Below are 24,371 nucleotides of genomic sequence, written 5' to 3'. Positions count from 1 at the left end.
TTGTGAGTAAAGTCAGGATGTGTAATATTTCTGTAATATGTTTTAATAGTGTTTTCCTCTGAAGTAGAGCCGTGCTCCAAGTCGTCTCAGTTAAGTTACACATTTTGTATTTATATGATGAATTGTGTTGTATTGAGTTTATTATGCGTGTTATGAACAAATATGTTGAGTTTTTCCTGCTGCTTTAGATTTTGATATTTTATGATTTTCATGAGAATTTGTTTACTGACAGTTTTCTGTATTTACTGTTCATTGTCTTTGTTCTAAATTAGTGTCTTGGTCAGTGAGTTAAAATGATGACGATCAATAAAAGACAGTGAATAACATCTGTAACAGACAGGATGTCATGTATCGTCCTGTTCCTTTAGTTATGTCTCACTTCATTTTGCCACTTCAGTGTTTCCTCTTTTATTTTGTGTTACTCACCTCTCCTCTCGTTTGACTTCCTGTCTTTGTGTGTTTCCTGCCTTTGCTATTTTTCTGCCCCGCCCCCTGATTGGATCCACCTGTGTCTAATCACCTAAACCTCCCCAGTGTATTTAACCCCTGTGTTCCCCTGGTTCTTTTTCTAACAGTGTCTAAAGAAGGATTGGTTGTTAAGTTGTATGATGCAGGAGTCTGGGGGAAGGAAGTTTAATTGGATTAAAGATTTTCTGAGATGTCGTTCTGTACATGGAAGAGTGGGAGGGGGTGTTCCTGATGTTATCAGTCCTATCTTGTTTTAATATAATGGTTAATGATATGTTTGAATAGGAGATGTCTTTGGTAGATCTGTCTCTTTGCAGACGATGGAGCCGTATATGTATGAGAGGGTGCAATGTTGGATACCTGATGAAGCAGACAGCCTTGAAAAAGGTGCAGGTTGGTTGTTGTTTTGCAGAGTCGTCCTTATCCCTGTGTGCTTCAGTCCTGCAGTGTGAGTGTTGAGGGCGCCCTCTCCTGTACAAAACGTAATTGAAGTGACCTTAAAATCACACGAATGTACTCTGCAACTTGTTTACTTCTTAGTACTTCCTGTGACATTGCTGGCTGTACGGGACCGTAACACCAGACTAAGGAAAGCAACGTCATCTTTACGTCATCGTTTTATTAATGTTTTCTCAAATGTTCTTTTTGAGTGAGAGGCAGCAATGTGTTGCAAGACATCCAAAATCAATCTACGATGGTTCAGCACTTTAAACATTAATGTGATTTGAATAACATGAAGTCAGATTTTCCCGGCAGTTACATTTCACACACAGTAGAATCAAACAAAGAAACAGCGGCCATTCCTTAAAGTCCAACATGTGCAGCAGTTTGTGTTGTTGAACACAGCTTCAGTTCAAGCTTTTAGAGCACTGGCATCTTGACTGGATGAACAAATGTGATTGGTGGATGAGTGGACTGCAGCTGGTGTGATTGGTCCATCCAATCCGTCTGATTGGTGCAAGTACCATCACACTATGTTCTCCATGTTGTAGATCGGACACGTTACCGCCGTAGCACCCTGAAGAATGGCGGGGTTTCTGCGGACCAGGATTTAGGGGCCAACGTGGCCGCCAACGGGATTGGTGTGGGGATGGCGGAAGCAGCCGATTGGTCAGTTGATCAGTTTGGGGGAGGGGTTTCGCCCTCCAGAGCGTCTGAGATCATCAGGCAGAGCTGAGAGAACGACGGACGATCGCCAGGTCTCTGAAACGGAGAGAACACAGTCTGTGACTATTCCAAGCCATCTCTGAACATCACCTCATAGAAGCGCAGCAAAAAATTAGCTCGAAGATGGAAGTGCTCCTTCTCCGAAGGCTGTTTTGAAGTTGGAATGTGTCTCGTTGTGTGGACGAAGGCCAGGCGATAAAACGCTAGTGCTTGGGATCCGCTCATACAACCGAACATTTAAGTATTGGTTATGTGCTTTCCTGGCTTTTTGCATCCAACTATTTCATTATTGCCATTGATGAATTGTCTATGTCCTCATAAACCAATCATAGCCCAGGATAACTGAGCGTGTTATGAGTGAAACATATACAGGTGTATTGTTCAGTTGCAGCGTCAACATGTGACCGAACAAGTGAAACTGAGTTCAGTGAGGAAATGAGTTCAGACGGTGAGAATATTGTTGATGAATAAGTACAGATCTCGCATTTTATGGGTGGAAAATGTTCAAAAACCCAAGAAAGAATCCTCCCTTTCAACCATACATATTTTTATTTGCATTCTGGCCAGAGCCATGGATATTAATAAGGTGACGGATAGTTTTGCGCAGAAACTGTTGAAGAAAGAACTTCTGTTTTGAAGCTGCTATAATCAATATTTCTGTTATCAATGGATCAAATCACTGTCATCCCAATCATTCATGTTTCAGCCCAAATTAAGGTAAAATGCAGATTAAAACTGGACTCTACAACGAGCTGAGAAAACCAATTTAAAAAATGTAGACTTAAAAACACGGAAACACATTGTCTCTCACGGTTCTCACCTCCAGCCAGCTGAGCTGCATGATGTCATAGATGGCGGGCGAGGCCATTTTGGGCCTGTACAGTCGGTGACCCCTGGTTACCAAAGTCACCACCTCGTGGTTCTGATTCTGCTCAAACGGCATGCGACCCTCGGTGAAAACCTCCCACATCAACACACCTGGGTACACAGACAATGGAGGTTTGATGAGTCAGGAGCTTTATTGAAGTGTTGGAGGTTGATAAATGTATGAATAGAGATGTTTAATGGTTTATTGATGTACCGTAGGACCAGACGTCTGACTTGCTGCTGTATTTGCAGAAGTTAAAGACTTCAGGAGGCGACCACTTCACTGGAAACTTGGCCCCCAATGAGCTGGTGTACTGGTCGTCTAACACGTATCTACAGAACACACATTTAAATGTGACGGGGAATTTGCCACAGTGCACAGTTTCAACCACGGTGTAGGTCCCGTGTTGGGATGAAACATACCTGGTCATGCCAAAGTCGGACACCTTCACCACCAGAGAGTCGTTCACCAGACAGTTTCTGGAAGCCTGCAGAGATGTTTATTGTTAGCCATTTGATTCAGACATTCATGTTCCCCTGATGATGAACCCAATGACTTTGGTTACATCCTGACGTTTCCTCACGAATCATCACGAGGTCAACGTCTCAAATTCCTGCTAAACTAATGACTAATCCCATAATCCTCAGCAGTACTTTGTTTACTTAGCCAAGTTTATTAGCTAACATTGTAGCTAGCTAATAAGCTAACCCCCACAAGAATAGTAGGTACAGTTGCTCACCATACATGTACACATTTGTGCCTTAAACTGATTGTTAAAAGAGAAGAAAAAGCACAAATCCCGTCACTGATATTTATGTTAATTGTCCCCAGACTGGAGTATCAGAGTAACCTGCAGTTACCAGATCTCTGTGGAGGAAGCCGTTGGCCTCCAGGTGCTCCATGCCCTCGCTGACGTCCAGGCAGATACTCAGCAAGGACCCCAGACTGAAGCTGCCCCGCCGCTGCCTGAGGAAGTTCAGCAGGCAGCCGTGCTCCATGAACTCCGTCACGATGTAAATGGGCTTCTGCTGGCTGCAAACTCCGTACAGCTGCACCAGTTTAGGGTGGGACAGTCTCCTGGAGGAAACGTACACATTATGGACAAGGATGCAATGGACGAGTAGAAGAAGTTACTTTGCACGGCAGCTGGAGACAAATGAACAATAGCGGCTTCTGAAGAGGTCGGTTATATCAGAACTGGAGAGAATTTCTTCATTGAAAGAAAAGCAAAGAACAGTGAAGGTTTTTCTAGATGGAAAAGATGTTTTCTCTTCTCTCTCGAACGTCTTTGGTAACACGCATGATGACCTGTGCTTTATGTAACTTCTCATTGAAACCTGAAGCATATTGTTTAACCTTTTAGTCTATTTTCTTTTGGCTTTGATTTAGTTTTTATTTTCAGCTTTTCAGAAATAGGTGAACTCGTCTAATGAGCGAAACTACATTTTCTCTGGAAGACTTCCACTGATGATCAAATGGTAAGTATGTTTATATAAACTAAGCTTAATCTAAATGTGTAAAACTTTCCTTTCTTTTGTCAGTCTCCTTCTTTTATGATCTTTAACCTAACACCATCAACTTTATCTTTTCAGTGCCCTCCCTCCCCTCCTCCCTCCTCTCTCCTCTCTCCTCCCTCCTTACATCATGACTTTAGCCTCCTCGATGAAGTCCTCCTCGTACATGGCTCCCTCTCTGATGGCCTTGATGGCGACTCGGTACTGAGCCCTCCACTTGCCGAGCCTCACCACGCCAAACTGACCGCTGCCCAGCTCCTTCATGAACGTCAACTCACTGCGGTTGATCTCCCACTTCTCTGGAGGGAGGGAATGAGAGAGAGAGAGAAGAGGAAGTAAAGACAAAGAGGTGAGTTCATGGATGAACAAATGTTTAAAAACCGAGGCGGTGGTCTGTCAGGACTCACCGTAGCTGAAGCCGGCGGTGGACGGAGCAGACTTGTCCTGTTTCCCTACAGGATACCTCAACCTGGCAACAAGACCTGCGATATAGACGATGATTAAGTATACGGCCGACAGGAAACAAAGTGTGACCATGACCGGACATTCATGTTCCCCTGAGGATGAATTGTAATGACCAGGTCAACTTTTTGATTTGGTTTATGACCAAATACTTACAGAACTAATGACACTCGCCTCAGCTCAAGCTTCTACTTGGTTTTTGAGCGATGCTAGCATGGCAGTAGATCCTCTTGTTAATCTCTAGATGGCTACAGAAGTAGTTGTGGATAAACATGGCCGGTCTGGATAGACGGGTGACGTGTTGTTTACCTGCTGCGTTGTGTTTGTGGTACTCGATCAGTTCGGGGATGGAGCTGAACAGGTGTTTCTCCGCCAGGTAGAAGTGTAGAGGCGAGCCTTGTGACTCCTTGATGTGGTAATGTTTTATAGCTGCTCCTCCCTCCCTGCAAACGCACAACAATAATTTAATATATAATAATAATTTATCAATGCAACTTACAGGCTTTTATGACTAAGAACTCTCTGAGTAAAAGGAGTAAAAGCCCTCTGCTGCACAGGAAGTGATGCTAATACTGCAACACCCATTCGATTTAAATTCCCTCCACATTCAAGTAAAACGTATCTTGAATTGTAGCAGAGTTTTAAGTTGGTTAGAAAGATGGAAAATCAGGTTTTCTTAGTTTGTGCATCTTCGATTCCTTTCCTTGCCTCCTCGCGCCGGAGATGCGAGCGAAGGAGGCGAGGAAGAGACGCGAGGAGACGAGGCAACATGCATTTAACAAAACAAGACTTCCATGCTTCAGCGTAGTCATTTAAATGTGAAGTCTCCTCCGGCAAACCTCCTCTCTCCCTGAGATTAATTTTAGGAAGATGGTGCACTGAGATCCATCTCCAGGTCCCAGGGAAGAGGACGGAGGAGATGAGGAGGCACAAAATAGAGAAGAGAAGAGCGGACCGTGTCCTCACCCTGGAGCAGACTTGGCGTAGAGGGACACGGTGTAGGTTCCTGGAGTGCTGGAGTCTCTGACTATGAAGGCTCCTTCTTTGTCCTGCAGGGGGCGACAGAGACCAACAGACTGACCATGAATATGTTTAGTCATGTGATTAAGAGAAAGTTTGTGTGTAAACAGACGTGGTTTATCTTTTCTACAGATCACAAAGTTATTATTTCACAGAAATTAAGAACCCACAATCTATTTTGTGATTTTAACATTAATATACATGTACTTCTAAGCTTGCTGCGAGTATTTAAATCTTTATTCGAGCGTTGAATACAAAAGAAAGGGAGACGGACGCAACAAATGTCCTCGACTCGAACCTTCAACCTCGAGGCCACCGGAGCGTTCAAAGCTTTCCTGTAACTTTGGTTTTCGATGGTTTTGCATCATGAAAGGTGACAAGTAGAGGAACTAAAGGGAAAAAGTGTAAAGAGGGGTTCGATCGCTCACCTCTTTCCTCAGCAGCTCCTCTGCTTTGTTCCTGTTGACTTGTTTGCTGTACCAGCTAGAACAAACAATGATCACATCTTAATGATGATGATGAATTATTGGTAGTTTGATGTGCCTTATGTCTGCAGACACAAACCAATGATCCACCGTTACATTAACAAACTCACACAAACTGCACCAGGTTTTCAGACGTCTTCTCTGTTATGTAGTTACTTGGGATGTAGCCTTCCTCGCTGGGAAACACAAACACAAGGGAACAGATGCTCATCATTCGATCCCAATGCTGAGGTATTTCAGACCATCTAACGTCTACAAAAACACTTATTGTAACATTTATTGCAATCAAGTTAAAGGTTTGATACGTAACTTTTCTGCATTAAATGTCTAAAAACAACTCAACCTATATAAAATGTTTTGTGTACTTAAATTATGCCAAACAAATTCATAACGATCTTTAAATTATATCAAGGTAACGGTGCGTTTCAGGTCTCTGGTAGAGACCTGTCAATCACCGTGTATCCCCGCCCTAAAGCATCCCCTGCTTTATGGTCTGTTTGACTCTAAATGGACCATAATGTACAAAATGAACATCATGCTGTATTGAAGAAGACTTGAAACTAGAGATTGAGACCATAAACTCATGTTTACAATGTTTACTGAGGTAATAAATCAAGAGAGAAGTAGAGTCATTTTCTCATAGACTTCTATACAACCAGAGCAGTCGCCCCCTGGTGGACACTAGAGAGAATGTAGGTCCTCACCTGAACTGGTTTCGCGCCTTGTACCAGTTGACGTCGCACTTGTCCAGTATGACGTACTCTCCTCCTTTGACCAGACTCAGGTCGTGCGGCTCGGTACCCGGGAAGTCGTACAGCGCCACCATCACCTCCTCCTCTTCCTCCTTGTCATCGTCGTCACCCTCCGGAGGGAGAGGAGGAGGGGGCCGCCGCTGCTGGAGGAGGAAGAACGATGAGACGCTTGTGTGTGTGTGTGCGCGTGTGTGTGTGTGTGTGGGGTCATCAGTTACCTTCTTGTTTTTGCTTTGCTCCTCTCCAGGAATCGGGGGTAAAGGTTTCCTGGAAACTAGGAAAGAGGAACAGAAACATTAAACCAAGCAGAAAGTTTCAACTGTTTCTAACCACGATTATTTTATTTTTTTAAACATCGTTGTTTTAGTAGATATACTAAAACTTTATATTACTGCTGACTAGAGGTGGAAGTACCCAAATACCTCAAGTACCGCACTGTACAGGTTTGATGTACTTTACTGTGAACCACACTTATCTGATTGCTGATCAAACTACAAATAGTTTACATTCAAAGATGAGTTTATTTAGCTGCTGTGAGTTTAACTGTCAAAGTGTTTTAACAATTTAGGCTCCAGCACAACCAGGACATTAAAGGTTATTTGAGCCCCAAAATGCAATTTTACTGCAGCGAAATTACTCAAACTACTTTGAAATAAGTATCAAAAGTACTTGAAGTGCTTATGACTCTTACATTGGCTCATCCATAGTGTCTATGTGGAGCTGGAGAAGCAAAACTATGAGCTAAAAGAGAGTTGATCTCAGATTAAACATTAAAAATAGAAACGTCTAATACTAGTACAACAGCTGAGTTTCTTACTGTCTCCAAACAGGTTGTACTCCTCGCAGCCCGGAGCCTGTTTTTCCACCTGGCGACAGCAGAGCCACGCCCCTTCCTGCCAGAACTGAGGGTGAAACTTGGCCGACACCACAGCGTTGTCTTTGATCTCTACAGAGAGCAGGTTTCTGTGATTAACGTCATGTGTGAACTGGAACAATCATTCATCAGGTTTCCTCCTTCACATCCAGCGACACACAAATAATACTTAAATGTGAAGAGTTTTCTATTTTCAAAGAAGTCTGTGAAAAATGAAAAATGCCATTTTAACACTTTTTGGATCACATCCCCGGTCATATTGTGCATCATATAAAACAATTATGCAAAAATATTGACAAAAAGTATTTGTAATTTTATATCAAAATCCAGTCATCTTTTCTGCCTTTAAAACAATGTGTGTTTACATAAGCAAGGACTAACCAGTTTCAACCAATAATATGACATTAATACGTCCAATCAAAAGCTTCATGTGTTAAAGCTGCATTCTCTCTAGTGTCCACCAGGGGGCGACTCCTCTGGTTGTATAGAAGTCTATGAGAAAATGACTCTACTTCTCTCTTGATTTATTACCTCAGTAAACATTGTAAACATGAGTTTATGGTCTCAATCTCTAGTTTCAAGTCTTCTTCAATACAGCATGATGTTCATTTAGTACATTATGGTCCATTTAGAGTCAAACAGACCATAAAGCAGGGGATGCTTTAGGGCGGGGCTACACGGTGATTGACAGGTGACCAGAGACGTATACGGCGTCTCATCGTCACTCCTCCTCAGTCCAGATATGGTCGTGTCCTTTTCTAAGGTGACAAGACTAGATTTAATAAATGATCTATAGGCTCCTGAAGCTGAGTGGACTTTAAAGCAGCACCTGACCTCGTTTCACTTGTCTGACCACCACGTCTCAGGTAAACCGTCGCATACACAAACAGTCGGAGGAGGAAACAGTGGGGGCTGCTGGAAACTTTGCCCTCTGTGTGAAAAGCCGGTTTCAGACGTGTGGTTTAAAAGTGTGAAAAAGAGCTCTGCAGCAGCTAGAACTACAACGCGTGAGAAGTGCTCTACATTCACACCTCGATCCTCTGTTTGGCTTCAGTAGAATAGAATAGAGACTGACCCCCTTTGAGGCTGTGGACCCAGAGACTTCTGCTGTCGTGGCTCGGGGCGAATACGTAGAGGGTGTTGGTGTCGTACACCACCTGCACACAGACAAGGTCGGTTAGGAAAGACTGAAGTGAATGTGTACGATATAACAATACATTTCCCATCATTTTCTTCCTGCCTAAAGTGGGGAGAGATCTTATTTATTTATTTTTTTCTCAATGTCCGTCTATATTATGTTGAGCTTGAAGGTTCATTCTTCAATCAGGCCTGAAATCCCACAATGTCCACTTACTCCAGAGCTTTCAGCCACATGGAGAGGACTCTATCTGCTGACGAAGGCCATGAGATTAGTTTCAGGTGATTATACACCAATTAAAACATAGATATGAATATTACATTCCATTAATTGTAATAGATGGAAATGCTACATGCTGGCCCTTTAAGTTGAATTAAGATGCATTATTGACAGACTTTAAAAACCTCTAATCCACCATATCTAGACCACTTATTACACCTGAGGAGTAGGTTGAATTTGAAGCAGGAAGTAGGTGTAAACCTTGATGGATGTTGCGTAATGATGTAACTGTTAATCTTTCGTTTTCTGTTCCACATCGTCTAACCTGGAGGTTTGTTTCCAACCAATGAATGCTTGAGTTTCTGGACCCACCAAGTTGTAATAAACCAGAAGTATGCTTTACAGTAACACACAGAGCAGGTTGATCATGATTAACTCGTGTGTTTGTACCTGAAAGGGGTATTTGTTCTGGCAGGGGATGATTTCTCCTCCGTTCTTGACGATCTCGGCACATCTGATGCGGCTCAGCTCGATCGAACCTCTCCTGAACTTCCTCTGTTGATTGAAAACGGCAGCTTTTCACTATTTCATGAAGATATAAAGTATAAACTACACGCTAAAACAATTAGCTATCTATATGGTAAATATGAAGCCACAGTCTGTTCGCTTAGCTTAGTGTATAGAATGCAAATCTTTCATAAATAACTAATCCTGAAGAGAAATTAAAGTGACCTCTCGTCTTCCATCGTAGTACGTCAGCTGGCTCTGTGTGAGGACGAACAGTCTCTCCTTGTAGTTCAGCGGCGACATCCTCTTCTTCTGCTGCGAACGCTTGATGAGCATCTCCTCCAATAGCAGCCTGGCACTCATCCTGGCCCCGCCCACGCCCTCAGCCCATTGGTGGATGTCGTCAGAACGCGGCGGGCCGGAGCTGAGCTGAAGACAGAAACACAGGACTAGTTTTGCGTTGCTTTGTGGTCATTTTATGTCTCTTAGTCGTTGATTTGCATCTCTTTGTAATTATTTTGTGTCTCTCTTTGTGGTTGTTTTGTGTGTCTCTTTGCGGTTGTTGTGTCTCTCTTTGCGGTTGTTTTGTGTCTCTCTTTGCGGTTGTTTTGTGTGTCTCTTTGTGGTTGTTTTGTGTCTCTCTTTGTGGTTGTTTTGTGTCTCTCTTTGTGGTTGTTTTGTGTCTCTCTTTGTGGTTGTTTTGTGTCTCTCTTTGCGGTTGTTTTGTGTCTCTCTTTGCGGTTGTTTTGTGTCTCTCTTTGCGGTTGTGTTGTGTCTCTCTTTGCGGTTGTTTTGTGTCTCTCTTTGCGGTTGTTTTGTGTCTCTCTTTGCGGTTGTTTTGTGTCTCTCTTTGCGGTTGTTGTGTCTCTCTTTGCGGTTGTTTTGTGTCTCTCTTTGCGGTTGTTTTGTGTCTCTCTTTGTGGTTGTTTTGTGTCTCTCTTTGCGGTTGTTGTGTCTCTCTTTGCGGTTGTTTTGTGTCTCTCTTTGCGGTTGTTTTGTGTCTCTCTTTGCGGTTGTTTTGTGTCTCTCTTTGCGGTTGTTTTGTGCCTCTCTTTGCGGTTGTTTTGTGTCTCTCTTTGCAGTTGTTTTGTGTCTCTCTTTGCGGTTGTTTTGTGTCTCTCTTTGCGGTTGTTGTGTCTCTCTTTGCGGTTGTTTTGTGTCTCTCTTTGCGGTTGTTTTGTGTCTCTCTTTGCGGTTGTTTTGTGTCTCTCTTTGCGGTTGTTTTGTGCCTGTCTTTGCGGTTGTTTTGTGCCTCTCTTTGCGGTTGTTTTGTGCCTCTCTTTGCGGTTGTTTTGTGCCTCTCTTTGCGGTTGTTTTGTGCCTCTCTTTGCGGTTGTTTTGTGTCTCTCTTTGCGGTTGTTTTGTGCCTGTCTTTGCAGTCGTTTTGTGTCTCTTCCTGGTTAGTACGAGTCTCTTTGAGTGACGTTTTGTAGGTGAAGGCCAAGGGGGGGACCCTGACACTTTTGGCCCCCGGGTCTGTTCCCGGTTGGCCCCAATCAGTGATTCATATTCGTGGATTGTAGTTTACGTCTACAATTTTTAACTCGTTAATCAGCTCGTTACACCATGTTCTATAAATAATATTGCCAAAATAAATGTAAAGCTTCCTGAGTTAGATCAGGAAATATCTGATCAAAGAACAAGATTATATCTTCGTTATGAATGTTTTCTGATGCTGTTAAAGTTATTTGTTTAAGTTTGTAAATATTGTCAGAGGAACAAACATCTATATTTGGGCTTGCTTTATTTGTATTAATTATGACGCATTTAGAAACTATATATAACACAAAGTCATCCTAAATGAATATACTTGTTTTGTAAATATCACAAAATATGACATATTTTTACTCAAGTACAATTCTGAGGTACTTCACTTGAGTATTTCCATTTTATACTACTTACTCCACTACATTTATTTAACCGCTTTTAGTTACTTTGTTTCTCATTGATGCATAAACATATATATATATATAATCGATTTAATATTATATATATTCTGAAAGGATCCACTGCGTAATGAGTACTTTTCCTAAGTATATTCTGATGCACTTTTACCGAAGTGATATTTAGAATACAGTATTTTTGAGCTCGTGTACAGTATTGCTCCTTTTAACTAAAGTACTTTCACTGATTTTTTTAACATTTTTAACTTGTTCTGCGTGTTTTCCGACAGCACCTGAACTCAGCTGAAGGAAGCGACAAGCGCACGCGCACCCTGTCGGCTGCACCTGCTCACAGGTGGTGCACGTTCATTTTAAGGTGATTTACATCATTAAAATGATATTTATGAAATCAAACATGATCACGTGATTCATGTAAAACTTTATTATGGACTCGTATAATCATGTAATAGTTTTAGATACTTTACTTTATGGTGTTTATTCCTCACGCGGTGTCACTATAAGATGCATTAAACGTGTATTAATATTACTCTTATTACCTGTAATTAGTATTTCATATGGTGGTTTAGTGTTTAAAGTAGTTAAACAGCAGAACTGCAGATTCCAGTCGCTGTGATGTCTAACTGTTGATCGCGGTTCAGTCGCGTGACAGACGCTCAAACTGCGCAGAAGTTTAATTTCTGCAAACTTAATGACGTAACGTCAATAAAACAGCGTGTTGTTCTTACCTTCTCTCGTCATGTCGCAGGTTTCAGCTCATTGAAGTGCGCTTGTCTCCCATGTCGCTGTGAATCAGAGGAGCGGGATTCAGGAAATGAAGAGAGGGGACGGACACATAAACACACACACACACACACACATATTGCGGATAGAGCAGAGTACGAGGAAGTGTGTGTGTGTGTGTGTGTGTGTGTGTGTGTGTGTGTGTGTGTGTGTGTGTGTGTGTGTGTGTGTGTGTGTGTGTGTGTGTGTGTGTGTGTGTGTGTGTGTGTGTGTGTGTGTGTGTGTGTGTGTGTGTGTGTGTGTGTGTGTGTGTGTGTGTCAGAGAGGAAGAGGTCAGTGAGATCATCTGACTTCTAGAGTCAGACAGAAAGCGGAGTGCAAACATATTAAATATCTTCTGCAATTTAGAATATTTTTGAAAAGTGAAGACAGTTTTGTAATGTCTTTGAAGTTTTCGCAAACAAGGACATTTTTGTAAAGTGATGTAAAAGATGCAAAAGAGGAATTTCCCTTTTTTTGTGAATTGGGGGACGTTTTTTAAAAAGGGGACATTTGTGGTGTGGACATCTTGGAAAGACGGAGGATGTTTTGGGGAACAGTTGGAAGTTAAGGACATTTTAAGGACGTTTTTGGAGAGTGGCGATAGTTAAAGAAATGTTTTGGGACACTTGGAAATCAAGGATGTTTTGTAAATTGAGGTACTTTTTTGTAAACTGGGAAGAGTTTGACAACAGTGTAAACATTTTGGACATTTTTTGGGACACTTGGAAATTGAGGACAGCTTTCAAACGAGAGGATGTTTTTGGAAAGTGTTGACATTTACACAAGTTGTTGTGAAGTGAAGAAAGTTTATTCTAAAAGGTGAAAGTTGAAGTTTGGAAACGCGTTATCTTATCTAGACGGAGGTCCTCACAAGTATAGCAGTACAAATTGCAGAGACGTGAAACTCACATCACTGTTATTATTATTATTATTATTATTATTATAAGCAGCATAGTTGCAGTTATAGTAAAAGTCACATTTGTTTCGATTCGTTGCCTCTTGATGCGTTCATGGACGCTCAGACATCTGAGATCTGGTAATCGGTTACTGAACAGCAGAGTTAATGTGTGTGTGTGTGTGTGTGTGTGTGTGTGTGTGTGTGTGTGTGTGTGTGTGTGTGGGTGTTTTCTTCCTGGAGTTAATCAGAGAGACGGATGCTTTGTGGTTTCATTCACGTCATCCTTTCACTTCCTCTCTACCTCTTTATCTCTCTCTCTCTCTCTCTGTCTGTAAACACCACACGTATAGAAGATTTGCTTTTAAATCAAAATTTATCGCTGAGGCGGACAGAGACGGAGATGGAGTGATTTCTTGTTTCTCCTCATGTCTTCTTTCGTCTTCTCTTCTTCAACTTCTCTACTTCCTCCACCCACCTCTCTCTCTCTCTCTCTCTCTCTCTCTCTCTTTGTGTCTCTGTCGCTCAGCTTTAAAAGGTTTCTTAACTTAGTGGCTTCACATCAGCGCCGTCGATGCTTCTGATCAAAGAGATCTCAACCTTGAAGGAGGAAAAGCTGGAGCTGAAGGAGAGATAGAAGAACATGAAGAGGAGCTGAAGAAGAACAACAAGGCGATCATGATTCACTCAAGTAAGCACCTTTACAGCATCTGCAGATTAAACGCGTCACAATAAAGTTATTGTAGAGACTTCAACAAACAGACTTTTAAGTCCGAGAAGAAACTTTCAAAACAGCCGCAGGATGCAGCAAACGAACTAAACGACAAAATTAGATTCAACAAATCTACCCGAGAGAGGCGACGTGTTGAGTAGAACGCGTGACTTAAAGGTTTCAGAAGAAACGTGACGTTTGGGCTCTAACGGTGAGCAAAGTAGGAATAAACCACCAAACATGCACGTTGAGTTAGTGACGAAATGAGCAAAGAGACGAACTAAAGTCTTCTCAAGGAGAAACGGATCCTCAGAAACATCGACGTTCTAAAAACAAAACTGTCGCCAAACATTTCTGATGTTCAGATTTACGAACTTTAGATTTAAAAGAGACGGTTTGGTTCGAGTCCTCATTCCAACAACACAGACTTTGTTTTGGTTCTTTCTACTCTTTTAATATGATTTTAGCGTTGAGCGTGTTCAGAGCTGGAAACGGAGACTGAAAGCTTAACCTGTCTGCAATGTAACACCTCTGATGTGTTCAGTACGTGGAAACATTTTGCTGCTAAAGTGAAGTTTCAGTTGTTTGTCTCAATGGTCAGAGAAAGCTGGTTCATGTTTGTGTCTCGTGTTTTCATCACTACAATGGAAGCATCTATTTCTCTTTAAAATAAGTCTTTGAACGCCACACCAGCAGCTCTGTGAGGTTGTATTGAAGCACTGAGCTAAATGCTAACGCTACAGTGGCAACATGGTAATGCTAAGCGCGCCTGTTAGCATGCTAATATTTGCATACTCTGCATGCTAAACACAAGCTGAGGCTGATGGGAATGTCATCGGGTATTTGGTCATAAACCAAAGTATTGGACACATTTTAACCTGCCGGTGGCGCTAGAGGACAAGTCGTAGAATCACCAAAGTCGGCAGGGTTCATCCTGAAGGGAACATGAATATCTGCACCAAATTTCAATCCAATCCCTCCCATATTTCCTGAGATATCGCCATCCATAGAGCCAAACTGCTTTTAAATGAAATATGTTTCAGGAAGTCCAGTTTGAGTTTGATTATTCAAACTGTGAGACTCAAAACCCACACAAATCTGAACACACACACATGATACACACATTTTTAGATTCAGTGTGACTCACACTTCTCGGTGACATCATTATATCTGATGTCTGCAGGACTTAGTGATAATTCTCTAGACGTCAAAGGGTTTATTGCAAACAGGAGCTGCTAATATCTAATTCTGCATACGAATATTTGTGCTAATTTGCCAAAATGAAAACAAATCTGACCTCATGCATCTGGCCTCAGCTCAGACTACTTCACTCCTTGAAGGGTGTGATTGAGAGGTCTGGACATGTGGATGTTCACTGAACTGTAGAAGATTCGATGTCTACGGTCAGAAACATGGGTTAAAGTACAAGTACTTCCTACGTTAAAGTACAAGTACTGTGTACTTTAAGCATCTGATGCATTAATGTCTGAGCAGCATTTTCTGCTGTTTAACCTCCAAAAACCTGATTATATAAATTAATTAAGATTTCTCCTTGCGGGATTAATAAAGTATCTATCTCTCATCTATCCATCTATCTATCTTATAACAGCCAACATATTAAGTGTTCGGTCCTGAACCTCTGGTGAGCCGTTAATGAGATGTTGGTTCACCACAAATCACCAGAGGACTTCGTCTCTCCTGATCCGGACACATGGACCTCTGGGGGCTTTTATTTTGGCGGTTAATCACATGACAACCATCGGTCTGTTGTGTGTTTTGTCCTCAACAAAGTTCAAATCATTTAAGCTGAAACAGGAAGACGTGAAACACACACTGAGAAAGTGACGCACGCACGCACACACACACACACTCTCTCTCTCACACACACACACGCACGCACGCACACACACACACACACACACACTCGCCCACAGCAACACTGACAGAGAAAGAGGAGTGTGTTAGTTCTGTAGAGAAGGAAACTCTACTTCCTGCCAAAGACCTCCTACTCAAAACCACAACGAGTTCAACCAGAACCGTTTATACGCTCATTGTTTTATTCAATGACTGTGCTTCAGTTGTCAAACTTAATTCTGTTTGATTGTTATTGTATGAACGTTTATATATACTTATATTATAGCTCCATATTATACATAGATTCATTTGTATTATATGAAATTTGATCATTTTATTGTCTCGCGTGCATTGTTCTAAGAATGTGAGATGTAACACTGGAGCTATTGATTTAAATATTATTATTTATGTATTAGTGATGATGCTTTAATGATCCACATACAATCATAAATTAAAGATATAATACTTTGATTTGAGTAAAACCTGAAGACTTTACTTGAGTACATCTCTGTTGAGCCTCTACCTCCTCTCAGTGAGTTAAGTTCCTCTCATGAGCTTTTTATATTTGACCTTTCAGAATAACAATAAAATGCATTTTCTATGATAATGTGCAGCTCATGCTATTCTGTTTTGTGTTTTTTTGTCAGTAAAATGATATTTTCCTCCCGTTTGCTGCAGATCACTCGATCCACTCCATCTTCTGCTGCTGCTGCACCGTACAGAGCAGGTACATCAACGCACCAGCAGCTACCTTCATCAACCTGTTTCACTTTCACTCGGCCACTCTAGTCCGATCTTAGGGTGTTTTTTTATTCCGGATTCAGTTTGTATTTTGTGTTTCTCGTCTCTTTAATATTCAGTCTGACAGTTTATATTCAAAATGTTGATATCAGTCCGATATCTCAGCCTCTCAATGTCTCTTTGATTGCATCTCGTCTTCAGGTGCATCGGTTCTGTTTTCTATTAACTAGATATAAACATTTTAATTCACTCAGAACCAACGTCTGACTCAAAACACACTGAACCCGACCTCAGCCACACACTTGATGTAACGTCCAATAGATGAACAGGAGGTCTTGTTAAAGTCTGAGAGTCTCGTGTGGCTGTTTTGTTCTCGTAAACCCAAACATTTGATGCAGTTTCCAGATGTAAACTAAACATGTTCTCGCTGGATGTTGAGTCTTCTAAACAGCTGCAGGTAGAAAAACTGAAATACACATAAAAATGTATATTTTAATTGGTTGATTCCAGGGAGATCAGCACCCGCATGGAGCTGGAGGGAAGCACCTCTTCATGTTTCCAGAGCAGACGATACCCAGGGCACGCCTGCCGGGTAAGAGTGTGTGTGTGTGTGTGTGTGTGTGTGTGTGTGTGTGTGTGTGTGTGTGTGTGTGTGTGTGTGTGTGTGTGTGTGTGTGTGTGTGTGTGTGTGTGTGTGTGTGTGTGTGTGTGTGTGTGTGTGTGTGTGTGTGTGTGTGTGTGTGTGTGTGATGGTTTTATCCGTTAATGTTTCTCCTTTCCGTGTCTCTCAGGTCGACAGGTCGAGGAAGAAGCTCCCTCTCCCGCCTCCCGACGATGGGGAAGATCAGGGGTTGCTGAATGTCGTCGCCATGTATGACTTCACCGCCAAGGAGGACAGTGACCTCACACTCAAACAGGTACACACACACACACACACACACACACACACACCAGGCAGGAGACGTGTGATGATGCGGTGTGTTGCGTCCACAGGGAGAAGAGTACGTCATCCTCCACAAACAGGACCAGCTGTGGTGGAGAGCGCAGGACAAACACGGGTAACTGAGCCCGATCAATACAACACAAATACTTTATATATAACTACAACAACACAAATACTTTATATATAACTACAACAACACAAATACTTTATATATAACTACAACAACACAAATACTTTATATATACACCACAAATACTTTATATATAACTACAACAACACAAATACTTTATATATAATTACAACAACACAAATACTTTATATATAACTACAACAACACAAATACTTCATATATAACTACAACAACACAAATACTTCATATATAACTACAACAACACAAATACTTCATATATAACTACAACAACACAAATACTTCATATATAACTACAACACCACAAATACTTTATATATAACTACAACAACACAAATACTTCATATATAACTACAACAACACAAATACTTCATATATAACTACAACAACACAAATACTTCATATATAACTACAACACCACAAATACTTTATATATAACTACAACACCACAAATACTTCATATATAACTACAACAACACAAATACTTTATATATAACTACAACACCACAAATACTTTATATATAACTACAACACAACACAAATACTTTATATATAACAACAACACAACACAAATACTTTATATATAACTACAACACAACACAAATACTTTATATATAACTACAACACAACACAAATACTTTATATATAACTACAACACAACACAAATACTTTATATATAACTACAACACAACACAAATACTTTATATATAACTACAACACAACACAAATACTTTATATATAACAACAACACAACACAAATACTTTATATATAACTACAACACAACACAAATACTTTATATATAACTACAACACAACACAAATACTTTATATATAACTACAACACAACACAAATACTTTATATATAACTACAACACAACACAAATACTTCATATATAACTACAACACAACACAAATACTTTATATATAACTACAACACAACACAAATACTTTATATATAACTACAACACAACACAAATACTTTATATATAACTACAACACAACACAAATACTTTATATATAACTACAACACAACACAAATACGTTATATATAACTACAACACAAATACTTCATATATAACTACAACACAAATACTTTATATATAACTACAACACAACACAAATACTTTATATATAACTACAACACAACACAAATACTTTATATATAACTACAACACAACACAAATACTTTATATATAACTACAACACAACACAAATACTTTATATATAACTACAACACAACACAAATACTTTATATATAACTACAACACAACACAAATACTTTATATATAACTACAACACAACACAAATACTTTATATATAACTACAACACAACACAAATACTTTATATATAACTACAACACAACACAAATACTTCATATATAACTACAACACAACACAAATACTTTATATATAACTACAACAGCTATTAGATGCATTGTGATGAAATGTGGATCAGACGTTCATGCTCCCCAGAGGATGAAATGTAAAAGTGCTGACTGCAGATATAACAACAGTCCCAGCAGCCTCAGCTGATGAGCAAGTGTTAGCATGCTAACACGCTAAGCTAAGATGGTGAACATTAAACATTAGCGTGTTAGCATCCTGATGCTAGGATGTTCATGTTGTTGTTTCTATCAGGAATAAAGGCTTCATCCCGAGCAACTACGTGACGGAGAAAAACAGAATCGAGGCTAACTCGTGAGTTTTATTATACTGTTCATATTTGTTTCATATTTGTTTGTTAAACAAAAGGTTGTTGTTGTTTTTTTAACATTGACATTGTTAAAAATGTATTTTTTATTGATCAAAAGGCAACATTAACCTCTGGATTGTGTTTGTGTTTCCTTCCTGCAGGTGGTACTGCAAGAACATCACCAGGACAGAAGCTGAGCAGCTGCTGAGACAGGAGGTGTCTACCTGTCTGTCTGTCCACCTGTCCATCTACCTGTCTGTCTGTCTGTCCACCTGTCTGTCCATCTACCTGTTGATTAGCCAGACAGCCTGGTCTACCTGTCTGTGTACCTGGTTCAGTATTTGCCTGTGTATATATTCCGGGTCGTACGTATCTGACAGAATCTCACTGCTGAAACAATTATTCGATTGTCAGAAAAATAATCAGCAACTATCACGATAATCGTTTGATTAATTTTCCAGCGAAAATGCCGAAATATTCATAGTTCCAGCTTCTGAAATGTGTTGATTCACTGCTTTTATGTGTCATGTTATTGTAAAGTGAATATCTTGTAGTTTGGGACGATTAGTCGAACAAAACCAGCAATATAAAGACATCACCTTCAGCCTGTCTCTGACATATTACAGACCATGACCGACAGATTAACGGATGATGAAAGTAACTGAGTTACTTAGTTAGTTAGTTAATGTATTTCTGTTTGTCTTCCAGGACAGAGAGGGGGGGTTCGTGGTGCGGGAGTCCAGTCAGAAGGGAGTCTACACCGTCTCTGTCTATACCAAAACATCCAGGTGATTCACAGCATGTACTGTTAAAAACACACGGCAGAAACACACATTTATACAGTTAATCTTTACCTTAAACTCAACTCGTCTGTGTCTGTTGTGTGTGCAGTGCTGTCGGGGATATTCGGCACTACCAGATCAAAATAAGTGGCGCAGGACAGTTCTTCCTGGCTGAAAAACACACCTTTACCTCCATACCTGAAGTCATACACTACCACGAGCACAACGCAGCAGGTTCATGTCCTCTCTGATGCTACGGTCCAGCGATGCGTATAAAGCTTCGGCTGATGGTTCACTACCTGTGTGCAGGTCTGGTGACCCGGTTGCGGTATGCAGTGGGTCCAATGGGAAGGTGTATCCCCGCCACCGCAGGATTCAGCTCAGGTGAACACATGAATACTCACATTTCATTGTGATTAAGCTCCTTATTATAGCGCTCATAGACACTATGTAAACATGTAATAAAGGGTTTGTAACACATTGTAATGTATTTATTTGTCAACAACTTGCCTCCTTTTCTTTCTCCTCCTCCTTCTTCTTCTTCTCCTTTTCCTCCTTTTCCTTTCCTCATTGCCCTCCTTTTGCTCCTTCACCTTCTTCTTTTCCTCCTTCTTCTTCTTTTCCTTCCTCTCTTTCTCCTCCTCCTTCTCTTTCTCCTTCTCCTCCTTCCTCCTTTTCCTCCCTCCTTCCTTCCTTCCTTCCTTCTCCTCCCTCCTTCTTCTTCTTCTTTTCCTCCTTCTTCTTCCTCTCTTTCTCCTCCTCCTCCTTCCTCCTTTTACTCCTTCTTTTCCTTTTCCTCCCTCCTTCCTTCCTTCTCCTCCTTCCTTCCTTCCTCCCTTCCTTCCTTCTCCTCCCTCCTTCCTTCCTTCCTTCCTTCCTTCCTTCCTTCTTCTCCCTCCTTCATTCCTTCTCCTCCCTCCTTCCTTCCTTGCTTCCTTCCTTCCTCCCTCCTTCCTCCTTCCTTCCTTCCTCCCTCCTTCCTTCCTCCCTCCAGAGAAGTGGGAGATCAACCCCAGTGAGTTGATGTTCATGAAGGAGCTGGGCAGCGGTCAGTTTGGCGTGGTGAGGCTCGGCAAGTGGAGGGCTCAGCAACGAGTGGCCATCAAGGCCATCAGAGAGGGAGCCATGTACGAGGAGGACTTCATTGAGGAGGCTAAAGTCATGATGTAAGGAGGGAGGAGAGAGGAGAGGAGGAGGAGGGAGGAGAGGAGGGAGGAACAGGAGAGACAGTTTAAGTGGAACTGTGTGTTGTGTCTCCCAGGAGGCTGTGCCACCCTAAACTGGTGCAGCTGTACGGTGTTTGCCTGCAGCAGCGTCCGCTGCTCATCGTGGCCGAGTTCATGGAGAACGGCTGCCTGCTGAACTTCCTGCGGCAGAAGAGCCGCGCCCTGAAGGAGGCGTGGCTTCTGTCCATGTGCCAGGACGTGTGTGAGGGCATGGAGTACCTGGAGGCTCAGAGCTTCATCCACAGAGATCTGGTGAGACAGTGGGTGGAAGAAGTATTCAGATGGTACTAATACCACAAAAACACTGAAGTATGTACGTCGCTGTCCTATGAGAACAATATGTACCTCTGAGATGTAGTACAGTGTAAAGTACAATATGTACCTCTGAGATGTAGTACAGTGTAAAGTACAATATGTACCTCTGAGATGTAGTACAGTGTAAAGTACAATATTTACCATTTAAAAGTGAATATTTAGATGAACGTGTGGCTTCTCCTCTCCCGCCACCTAGTGGTCACAATGCTGAGTTGCATATCTGAGGTTTCTGGTTGTTTCTCTCCTCCAGGCAGCCAGGAACTGTCTGGTCAATGACCTCAATGTTGTGAAGGTCTGCGACTTTGGGATGACCAGGTATGGCTGCCTCGTTATTCCAAGTTTGAAATTCCTAATGTTCATGTTTTGGTTAAGATAAGACAGCCTTTGACAGATCCGTGCTAGCTGTTTCCCCCGAGTGTTAACCGATGTGTTGTGTTTCAGGTGTGCTCCGGCAGTAGAAGGGTTCTGACTCTGTGCTCTTGTTTGCAGGTACGTTCTAGACAACCAGTACACCAGTTCAAGTGGGGCCAAGTTCCCCGTGAAGTGGTCTCCTCCGGAGGTTCTCCACTTCAGTAAATACAGCAGCAAGTCTGACGTCTGGTCCTTCGGTGAGGAACCACTTTATAGACCCTTAAACAGGCAAATGCAGGTCTTCACGGTGTTCGCTGGAGGCAGGAATACTAACAGCAGTAGTGGTAGTATTAGTAGGTTGGTAGTATTAGGTTCATGTACCTGCTGGTGGTGTGTGCAGGTGTGGTGATGTGGGAGATCTACTCGGAGGGTCGGACTCCGTTTGAAAACCGCTCCAACCTGGACGTGGTGAACGAGATCACCAGAGGAGTCCGTCTGTACCGACCGCAGCGAGCCTCACCGCCGCTCTTCACCATCATGTACCGCTGCTGGCACGAGGTACTCGCCGAGTACTCTCAAGCACTCACTCACTCAAGCACTCACTCACTCACTCACTCACTCACTCACTCATTCACTCATGTTACAGTAATATGATATCAGGGATGTAACAGAAAGTAATCTTCCTGAAACAAGTTTTGTACTTTGACAATAATTTCTCATCACTTTCAGACACAAATACAGAACGTTTTGTTTTTGTTTAGATAATCACACTTTTTGTTAACCTCTGAATCACAATATCTTCTTCTCTTTCTCCTTCTTTTTCTCCTTCTTCTTGTTCTTCTCCTCCTTCTTCTTCGGTGGTGGTGTAGAAGCCTCAGGGTCGGCCATCTTTCTCAGAGCTACTGGAGGAAATCAGAAAACTGGCAGAAAATCCGGATTAACACACAAACACGTATTTTACTGTTTATTATTTTACTGTTTATTATTTTACTGTTTATTATTATTTTACTGTTTATTATTTTACTGTTTATTATTATTTTACTGTTTATTATTATTTTACTGTTTATTATTTTACTGTTTATTATTATTTTACTGTTCTCATGAATGCACACCGACGCTATGATGTCATTGTAAATATCTATATTTTTCATTTAAGTCTTTGCAGATAACTTTTTCACAGATGCTTTTTTAACCTTCATACAAACACACAATATAAATTGTAGCTTTGTCTTAATATTGCACAGTTGAAGCTCTCATTCAAACACAATAATAGACAATTGATACTATTAGTTGTACGATGGTACTTGTTTTAAAGTAAAGTGTGAGTACTTTTACTGCGTTCTCCCATTAGGGGATAAAAAGCACCTATAGTCTACAATATGTTAAGAAAATGGTTTATTTTACATTTCTATTAAATAAATGTCTGTTCTAAATGTTTGTATACTTGCATAAATGTCCTTAATAATGAAAACAAGCTTTAATGTCACTGTGGATTTAATAAGTTAATCATATAAGATTAAACATTTTTACCAAAATCTGAACATCACATCATTCATGAAGGGATGCAGTGCAGGACTGTGTTTAGACTTCATCAGTATCCTAAAGTAGAGACTCGTCCTGTAAGACAAACAGCAGTAGTGATTCTGTCAGCAGGGGGCGCTAGAGAACTTCTGTCTTTAACAAGCTCTGCAGAACCAACGATGATGACGTCACCTGGTGCTCATTATTCCTCGTTGGTTTTTGAGGATCTATTTGAAACATTCTGGTTTATTATCACGTGACGACATCCAACAGAGAGCTCTCTGATGTACTGATGTTTTCATGTACTTGTACTTCACTTATTTACATGTTCTGCTATATTTCTTTATTCAAAGAGACTCAAAATAACATCGACATGTTTCATTAAAAACAACGTCACAGGTTTGGGTTTAGTATTCTTCTACGCGGTGACGTCACGGTCCGTCACCAGGGCAACGTGATGCGTGACACACGCACGCACGCACACACACACACACACGCACACACGGAGGGTCGAGTTGTCGGGTCTCCGGTGACTGTGAGACGACACACACACGTTCACAAACAAAACGTTTCTCCAGTGTTGATAACGGAAGTTTACGCGATTTAACCGATAACAGAATTCACCTGCACGTGAGTGTGTGTGTGTGTGTGCGTGTGTGCGTGTGTGTGTGTGTGTCGTTTACTGCTTATAGTTAATATATTAATAATGGTTAGTATTGTATGAAATAAGCTCAGTGGTGGAGGAAGTATTCAGATCCTTTACTTCAGTAAAAGTCCTGCTTTTAAAATGTTCCTTCAGTAAAAGTATAATAATAAAAATGATGTAAAAGTATTAAAACTGACGGTTCGGTTTTTATTGTGGGCAGAAGAGAAACAGTCTATAGATCTATTAATTGTAAGCTGATTAAATATATATTACATGAAGCCATAACTCTGATTTAATACATGAAAATAAGGCGACTTAATGCACAACTATGTTCAGAAACTATATCTCACCTCATCAAATAATAATCAGGTTTGTATTTAATAGTGATGACTATTGATGGTTTA

General features: G+C 41.1%; 2 protein-coding genes across 4 annotated transcripts; one reads left to right on the top strand and one right to left on the bottom strand.

The window, feature by feature from the left end:
- Positions 1 to 1,067: 1,067 nt before the first annotated feature.
- On the bottom strand, positions 1,068 to 12,216 carry tec (tec protein tyrosine kinase). 3 transcript variants are annotated; one of them, XM_076092331.1, is made up of 18 exons: positions 12,104 to 12,216; positions 9,700 to 9,903; positions 9,418 to 9,522; positions 8,686 to 8,767; positions 7,554 to 7,682; positions 6,955 to 7,010; positions 6,689 to 6,879; positions 6,095 to 6,160; positions 5,928 to 5,982; positions 5,446 to 5,528; positions 4,789 to 4,922; positions 4,425 to 4,499; positions 4,145 to 4,316; positions 3,364 to 3,580; positions 2,926 to 2,990; positions 2,717 to 2,835; positions 2,456 to 2,613; positions 1,068 to 1,671 (listed from the first exon to the last, which is right to left on the bottom strand). In XM_076092331.1, exons 2-18 carry the CDS (start codon positions 9,835 to 9,837, stop codon positions 1,588 to 1,590), a joined length of 1,929 nt encoding a protein of 642 aa, XP_075948446.1. In that variant the 5' UTR covers positions 9,838 to 9,903; positions 12,104 to 12,216; the 3' UTR covers positions 1,068 to 1,587. The 3 variants fall into 3 exon arrangements, with proteins under 3 accessions (XP_075948446.1, XP_075948447.1, XP_075948445.1); XM_076092332.1 differs by having other exon boundaries at positions 6,689 to 6,876; XM_076092330.1 differs by having other exon boundaries at positions 6,689 to 7,010.
- A 1,069-nt stretch (positions 12,217 to 13,285) lies between these two features.
- On the top strand, positions 13,286 to 24,125 carry txk (TXK tyrosine kinase). The gene is made up of 16 exons (XM_076092329.1): positions 13,286 to 13,726; positions 16,280 to 16,328; positions 16,853 to 16,934; positions 17,134 to 17,259; positions 17,336 to 17,400; positions 19,072 to 19,131; positions 19,288 to 19,342; positions 19,835 to 19,914; positions 20,018 to 20,142; positions 20,218 to 20,292; positions 20,903 to 21,074; positions 21,170 to 21,386; positions 21,700 to 21,764; positions 21,939 to 22,057; positions 22,201 to 22,358; positions 22,670 to 24,125. Exons 1-16 carry the CDS (start codon positions 13,714 to 13,716, stop codon positions 22,739 to 22,741), a joined length of 1,533 nt encoding a protein of 510 aa, XP_075948444.1. The 5' UTR covers positions 13,286 to 13,713; the 3' UTR covers positions 22,742 to 24,125.
- The last annotated feature ends 246 nt before the right edge of the window (positions 24,126 to 24,371 follow it).

This window comes from Anarhichas minor, unplaced genomic scaffold (assembly GCF_050575085.1).
Source record: "Anarhichas minor isolate MPS153535 unplaced genomic scaffold, ASM5057508v1 ptg000016l, whole genome shotgun sequence".
Classification (NCBI taxonomy): domain Eukaryota; kingdom Metazoa; phylum Chordata; class Actinopteri; order Perciformes; family Anarhichadidae; genus Anarhichas; species Anarhichas minor.
The sequence above is the reverse complement of the archived record's forward strand: the minus strand, read 5'-3'. Positions and strand labels throughout refer to the sequence as shown.

Excerpts from the sequence above, each read along its gene's own strand:
- tec (XM_076092330.1), bottom strand. The coding sequence starts at position 9,837 with ATGAGTGCCAGGCTGCTATTGGAGGAGATGCTCATCAAGCGTTCGCAG. Across the intron at positions 8,768-9,417 it reads AGAACAAATACCCCTTTCAG|GTGGTGTACGACACCAACAC; the intron begins GTACAAACACAC and ends GTCTGTGTGCAG. Across the intron at positions 5,983-6,094 it reads GAAAACCTGGTGCAGTTTGT|CTGGTACAGCAAACAAGTCA; the intron begins GTGAGTTTGTTA and ends TGTTTGTTCTAG.
- txk (XM_076092329.1), top strand. Across the intron at positions 17,260-17,335 it reads GTGACCTCACACTCAAACAG|GGAGAAGAGTACGTCATCCT; the intron begins GTACACACACAC and ends TTGCGTCCACAG. Across the intron at positions 22,359-22,669 it reads TGTACCGCTGCTGGCACGAG|AAGCCTCAGGGTCGGCCATC; the intron begins GTACTCGCCGAG and ends GTGGTGGTGTAG.